Genomic DNA, 7,767 nt, shown 5'->3' on the forward strand with positions numbered 1-7,767 from the left:
GCTATTTGCTTTAGTAAGCGATTACGACTGCGCCAATTATATTTCTATTTAAATATAAAAGTTGTTTCTATGTTCTTAAAGGTATTTTTTTAAATAAACTTCAGAAATAATCGAATATAAACTCTCTGATTTATTACACGATTCCGACTGCGCCACTTATTATCACGATGAACTGTTTTTTGTTGTACACGATTGCCAATCCAGATCTTGATCCGGATATCCGCCTGAGGCATTTAAGAGGCGGGGGTTGTCGGTAGCGCCAACTTACGACTATACCGATGAGAAGTGTAGTTCGGCCTCCGCCATCACCGCTCGCAAGCGTCGACTGCGGTTTCACGCAGGCAACTTCGTGCCTCGGCGTTTAGCTTCTGACAAAAAAAAAGCTGAGAATATGGCGTCACTGGTGACGTGCACATATGTAGATATGTAGTAGGGATAGCACCGCTACAATATACAGTGCGTACAACACTAGTCAACATGGCAACTGGACTTAGCAAAGTGTACTCTTATCCTATTATTTGTCCACTTATTTCGGGTTATTACAAGAATACGCGGATCTAAATTAAAATCTTTCAACTTACCCGTGTAGTTAAACGATCGAGCTTTAATTTAAAACACAGATTTGAAATTTCCGCGCACTAATTTATTAACAACTTTAATCGAAATACTCTTTTATGTGAAACACACTTTTATGTGTAAAACACGAAAATTAAATGGCGGGAGTTGAGCTGTCAAAATAACTGTCAAACAGCTCTTCGAAAGTTCGAATTTCCTGCTCCCAAATTTTCGGGGAAAATGCTGCTCCCTGGCAGTTTCGAATAGGAGGATTTTATTGTCGAGAAAAGTAAAATCCGCGAGAAATGAGATCCTCGGGAATATTCAGAATTGGGCTGAATTAGTGTTTTATTTGCTTTTTTTAGTACCAACATTTCAAAATTACGTTCAGTAAGATTTTGCTTTGTCGATCGATTGACAATCCCAGCAAGTTTTTTTTTTTACGATGCAAAGCTTCAATGCTCCTATACTCGTCATTCAGGTACCAATTTACTTCAGTTGCTTATAGTTCCGCCATGGGAACCTATATATCGATTCTGGATTAACTAACTTTTCTTCTAAGATACACGTAACTTCTTTTAAAGAACGACAAACCTTTTATATATTCCTGGCAAATCTTATTATACACTTGGTTTAATCTTTCCCATACTTCCTTATAATTTCTGTCCGTCAGTTGCCATTCGCCTAGCGCATGGGCTGATTTTCCTGTCAACGACTTCTTTAGATTAGAGCATTTGTATGCTGGCTGGGTATCTGGTCGTTATCATGTACCGCTGCAGCAAACCGATCACGAAACCCTTGCCACTTTGTTAGCGTGCGTCAAATTGACCATGAGGTCATGTTGCTGGAACGGCACCTGAACTTGCACCACCTTTGGCGTGATTGCTGCGTACTCCTCACGTACTACTTCTCCTGTCTTCCTTTTAGTTAAGTTAGTGCCTCATCAGCTCTTCAATAGATGCCACTTGTTGTTCAGCTTCCCTTGGTCGACCTCTGATTCACCATACAAGGCGTCACGCAGTTCCTTCACCGTAGCTGACTGTTCCTCCAAACGTAACTGCCGACGTCGCCCATTGCTGCAATCGCCGAATGTACCAGCCTTACCATCTGACAAAAAATTAAATATTCATATGAATACAGGGCGTTCTTCATAAGATAACAATTCAGCGTATGAATTCGCTGCCCTATATACGACTAGAAGCAAGTCTCAACAATGTTGGCGGACATAACGTATTTGATGTTAGTTATATTATATGAAATTCACATGTACGCCTGCTGGCACAAACACAGATTGAAATGTCAAAATTGATTACTTACCGCCCTATTCCCACACCACTGACAAAACTCAGCGGCTGACTATTGCCTTTACTACCGCGCCTAATACTATGCCGCAAATTTATTTTAAGCTGTCGTATGACAATTGTTAGTTTTATTGTTATGACCTACTGAGTAAGTGACAACGGCGAACCAATGTTTATATTGTGTTTTAGGCGCAGTAATTGTGACAATAGTCATATAATGAATTTTGTCAGTGTTGTGAGAATAGGGCGGTAAGACAGCGTTCAAAGCTATCAACTTTCTAACTGAGCTTACTGTTTAGGTATTGATGGGATGAATAAAAACACGTACGAGTTCTTCAGTGATCGTAAAGCAAGAGAACGAATATAAAGTTTATTCAAGGTCATAACTTGTTAGAGATGCGCAACATAGATATGTATAGAAGTCGTTTTCTATATCCAAAAACATGTACTCGATATATTTCATTGAACCTACGAAAACATTGCAAACCCAACAATAAAATTATTCATATCATTTCAAAACACACAGTATTTAAGTGCCGTTACTTCCTTAACTGTATTTAATATAATAAACATTACCAACAGGTATGTATATATGCCCTTGATCATCATGATCTTTCAAACGATGAAGGGTCCGAAGATATTTTGTTGTGTTTTAGCTAGACAAAAAAAAAAAAAACAAATTGCAATATTACAACTTGACACCAATACATATTTCGCTAAATAGCAAAAGGTTCAGTAGCTATTTGCTTTAGTAAGCGATTACGACTGGCCAGTTATGTTTCTATTTAAATGTTTTCTTTATTAAATTGTATAGTGGAATTGATTATAAAATTGCATACACTATATTTTTATATACAAATTATAAACAAGTTGTTTCTATGTTCTTAAAGGTATTTTTTTTTTATCAACTTTAGAAATAATCGAATATAAATTCTCTGATTTATTACACGATTCCGACTGCGCCAATTATGAAAACGATGAAGTGGTTTAGACTATGTAGTACACGATTGCAGATCCAGATCAGCTGATATCCGTCTGAGGGATTTAGGGGGCGGAAATTGTCGGTAGCGCAAACTTACGACTATGCCAATGATAAGCCTAATTTGGCCACCGCCATCACCGATCGCGGTTTCACGCAGGCAGCTTGATGCCTCGTAATAGGGTAGATATGTAGTAGGGATAGCACCGCTACAATAAACAGTGCGTACAACACTAGTCTAATAAGTAAGCTTGTAGAAATTCAGTCATAGCTGAAATGAGCAAATAGGGCAACCCCCTATCAGACGAGTGTAATAAATCTAGAGTACTCGAAGTTTCAGCCAAGTGTTTTAAATCAGACAAAATTTGATTAAAAACAAAAGTAGTCATCAAAATGTTAAACCACTAGTTCCTTTAGCGGTGACAATTTATTTTATGATTTCATGTTAATTGCCATATTGATTGGCTCAATTTTAGTCATTAAATATTTTTTGGCGATGTCTTTGATGCTGCCATCCTTTGAATAATTCAAGGTCGTGGTGTGTGGGTCATCTAAACATTAATCATTTGTTTTATGGATGTCCAATTATTTGATATATAATAAATTGTGTGATAAGAAGAAGAAAAGAAATACATGGTAATGTCAAGTAATAATAACATTCAAGTTATTTCAGTAATTTAATATAAAATCAAGTATTAAAAGTGGTAATAATTCAAGTAATATAAGATTATTTCAATCTTGTAATGATAACTGACTTATAATATAATGTTAGTAACTTAGATTAATATATATGTGAATGATAAACAAAAATACGTCAATTACAGTTATTAATAATAATATAAGTAGAAATTCTGATTTAAGTCCTTTCTACTGCAGGTTGATCTTGTGGAGCAACTGCACCTGCTTCTGGAACTAATGTTCCAGCGCTATCTCCGTCATTGCCCTCATCATTATCATGTTTGGGAGGATCTACATTTTCAAACTGCAATGTTGTAAATAAACGATATGGTATGTCTTGCTATTGCAACAAATTACTAGTCGATTTACAGTCTTCCGGTATAGTAATTCCAAGTTCGGTATATTCTGATTGCAGAATATTAGCAACATTTACTCCGTTGATTACAGGTATTTCTGTATCAATCACTGGCATTGTGGCTTGTAATGAAGCAGATCTTGCATATGTCATTATTTTCTTAAATGCGATATCCTTTTCATCACCAAGATCTTCAATGAAATCGACAAGATTATCACTAGTAATTTCCAATTCTGTAATGACTTCATCGTCGACAGTAACCTGTTTTGCGAATTTATTTAATTGACCAGGAATAGGATGGTATCCGTAAGCATTTATAATATTGGCTAGTGACATAGCCCTTTGTCCTGCTTCTGCTTCTAATTCACGGATCCTTACAACAAAGGCATCTAAAAACGTCTTTGATTTCACCGCATTGGCGTCTGGAGTTCCACGGTATCTTGCTGGTCCACGAGCTCTAGTATTTTCTTGAAAGGACAAGTTTATTCCGACATATGCAAGATCAGGATATGCTGCCATTGGAATTGGTGGTGTTACCAAAGAAACAAAAGGGTTATGAATTATATGTAATGTTAATGACAAAACAGATGTTAGTTGATCAGCTGGGAAAGTATTTACTAATACTGTGTAAGTCAGTAATGGATGCCGTAAGACTCCTTCAGCTAATCCTAACAATGAACTCACATTTGGTGCACGAGATTGTTCCAAAATCCATTTAATCGAATTTATTTGTGCATCTACAGCTAATGTGTAACAATAAGTCATGTTGCGTAATAAAGGCAAGTATGATCCCATAGGACGAGGAAAGTGTCTGTCATAATACCTCATTGTATCCTCATTGATATCTACGTTGAGATGATTTTTTCAAAGATTTATCAAACAAGCATCACCTAAAAAAAATGTTTAACAAATAAAAAATAAAAAAATAATTTTTTTTAGAGTGGTGCCACTTCTTATGGTATGTATACGTAATCTGTTCAAAGCGTTTTTCAGTTGTCGCAAAATAATGGTTTATAGAAATAAATCACAAATTCGGATTTATATAATGTTATATTGTATTCAATACTTTCGAAACATTTACACTCCTCGACTACTCCGACATCATTTTTTGTTTTAATTAAAAAATAATATAAAGAAGATGGAATTTTGTATTCATTTTTATTCAATTTGCATTGAAAATTATCGTTATTGATAATTGTTTCTGCTAAAGTCAGCGAAGATTCTATTGCTAGAGATAGAGGCAAGTTTTTTCACGAACTTATATTTTTACCGTACGACTTAAGTTCCCTGTGTTTCGACTCGAAAGGTAACATCCAAAGGTGTTTTAAGGGGCCTGAGTTCTCTACAACTCTACAATAGTGAGTTAGTAGATGGTGGTTTGGCTTCAAAGTGTCGCAAAAAGTTGTGGGATATTCTTCATTATGGTAATAAATATGATCTCTTAAATTAATAGTATCTACGACAGTATTTTCTGATAAGAGTAGTAGGTCTGTCTACTAGTTCGAGTAAATTTAACACAAATTTCCACAAATTGTAATTTTTGTCAATAACGACACCAATTAAGAGCGGAAAGAAATACATATTTCCAATTTGGCTGTCACCATAGTTGAAACTTTGTTTCCGAAAATTGAGAACATCTAAGTCAAAAACTTTATTAGAAATATTTTTATAAAAGTATAATATTGCAAAAATCGTACTTTAATACGCCTTCAAAAACATCATGAAGTAGATCAACAGCTAAGTTGTCTAGAATGTGAAAATTATTGATATTATAGAAAATTGAATACTCTCGTATCCCCGTAAGACTGACATCATTTAAAACTACATCTTGTAGGCAATTTTCTCTATTTCTGAGTGTTTACTAATTTCAGTGCCACCAAAACCAACCTTCAAAGAAGTGGTATTATTCGAGAGTAGGCGCGTCGCGATATTCTCCCTTATAGCCTCGCCATCAAGAGTAGCTTCGTTTATTATTCCTTCAAAAACAGGTTCATTATCCTCGTCCATAGGGCCAGCCTCAACTAACTCCTGCACTTTATAATGTTTACAGATATTATATAAGGCACAGCACAGTTATAAAATAGGCTGGAATCTTTATGCGGCTGGTTATTTTTATATGCGTCCCGTCTACGCAATCAATGACTCCGGGTATACCATAGTTTTGAAGAAAATGCTCTTTCGATTTCGTTTTCTCGTCATCGGTCAGGCATAAATTTATCCACCGGGAACATATATATTTTTCTAAAATCTTTAGCACGCGTGTAATTACTTTTGCAACCGTACTACGACCCATTGCAATATAACTATCTTTTCCCACAGCCGTTTGAATGCCACCTTACGCCAAAAACCTTACTGCCATACCTAAACAAAAGCTTTGGGCGGAGCGGTTTCTGACGCCTAGCGTTAGCGCCGAAGTGCCATGCCTAAACAAAAGCGTCAACGCTACGTCAAATGCAGAAATAACACCAACAATAAGCATAGGTTTGTTTGTGTGTAACACGAAAATGACAGTTTCGCCATTTTCTGCAGCCAACTTTAATACCTAACGCCCTGTCAAAATCGGATTTTCCAACCGCTCAGCGTTGACGCCGCGTTGTTTCGGTATGCTTCATACAAATTGTATGGGCATGAGAGTTTTTTGACAGCCAGACAACGCTGACGCTTTTGTTTAGGTATGGCAGTTAGTGTGGCCGCCAATTGCAGTTGTGCCGGAATGGATGTTTCTTTTAAATGCAGAACAACAACGTCCAATAACATGTTAAATGCCCTTTTGTTGACCCGGTAGCTGGGTACGAACCTATTTACCTTTTTTGTAAAGAATTGGCAGTAGAAGCGAACACCAAGTACTTACACTAATTCAGAAACATCTAAAAGATTGGAGTGATCACGCAGAATCCTTCTATTAAGGGATTCTTCTGCAAGTCTCACATTTTCTATTAAAATAGCCGCAAACGTAGTTAATGCTCTCATTTTTCCTTTTTGTATCCAAAAATTTATTATAATATATTCACGAAATTCACGATTTGCAGGAACAGCTGTTTTCTCCATTAATAAACCTTATGGGAGGTGGTCACCTGGAACGACTTCCTGTATAAACCTGCAAATCGTGAAGCATCTGGAACGCAACTTATTTGTTTTGGTTAAATTGACAGCTATCAGCTGTTAAGTTCATCTTTACCTATTCATCACCAACTTTAGTTCATTTTTAGGGTGACTCAAAAACCGAGTTCTAAAATGAACAAAAAATTTGGTTTTCAGAACACCAAAATCAAATTCACTCGGTTTTAGATCATTTTCATATTCACTTTCACTCGGATTCCAGAACCTGCCTGATTTGCAACATAGCAGAAAGGGTTAAACCAGTATTGTTCTTTTCCATTTTCATATTAGCACAGTTTGACGATCTGTCAATCGGCGACGCCATTTTCAACGCTGTCTTTCTACGTGCCAACAAGGGCACTCTAGCTCTTTTTTTTCAGTATAAATGTATTACCTCAAAAGACCACAAGGCACCACTCCACAAAACAAATGAATTATATTATTCCGCAAAAAAATAGCCACAAAAAGCTGAACAAATTGACTAAACAACTCAACACTCTTTGGGAGTTAAAGACCGAACGTTATTTAAACAATAAATCGGAAACTTTGAATTGTAACGAAATTTCGGCTTTTATTACTTTTACCATTAGTAGGATAGTGCACTTCGTTAATAAAGATTTTGTACAAAAATCTTATAAAAATCAATGCATTTCCAAGCGTATATTTTACTTCATTTTGTACCAACTTCAGTTCAATATGGTCATTTAATAAAATTATGTTTAATTAATACTCTTCAGTAAAGCTTTCATAAAAGCATTGCAGTTCACTGGTAGGGTGGCCGGCGCACGTCACAGAAGGAC

At 36.1% G+C, this 7,767-nt stretch overlaps 1 protein-coding gene across 1 annotated transcript; it reads right to left on the reverse strand.

Moving 5' to 3' along the window:
* Positions 1-3,678: 3,678 nt before the first annotated feature.
* Positions 3,679-4,716, reverse strand: LOC108364752 (uncharacterized). The gene is made up of 2 exons (XM_017618565.1): positions 4,553-4,716; positions 3,679-4,335 (listed from the first exon to the last, which is right to left on the reverse strand). Exon 2 carries the CDS (start codon positions 4,202-4,204, stop codon positions 3,854-3,856), a length of 351 nt encoding a protein of 116 aa, XP_017474054.1. The 5' UTR covers positions 4,205-4,335; positions 4,553-4,716; the 3' UTR covers positions 3,679-3,853.
* Positions 4,717-7,767: the final 3,051 nt, after the last annotated feature.

Source organism: Rhagoletis zephyria, unplaced genomic scaffold, assembly GCF_001687245.7.
Source record: "Rhagoletis zephyria isolate East Lansing unplaced genomic scaffold, Rhagoletis_zephyria_1.1 Rzeph_scaffold_01663, whole genome shotgun sequence".
Taxonomy (NCBI): Eukaryota; Metazoa; Arthropoda; class Insecta; order Diptera; family Tephritidae; genus Rhagoletis; species Rhagoletis zephyria.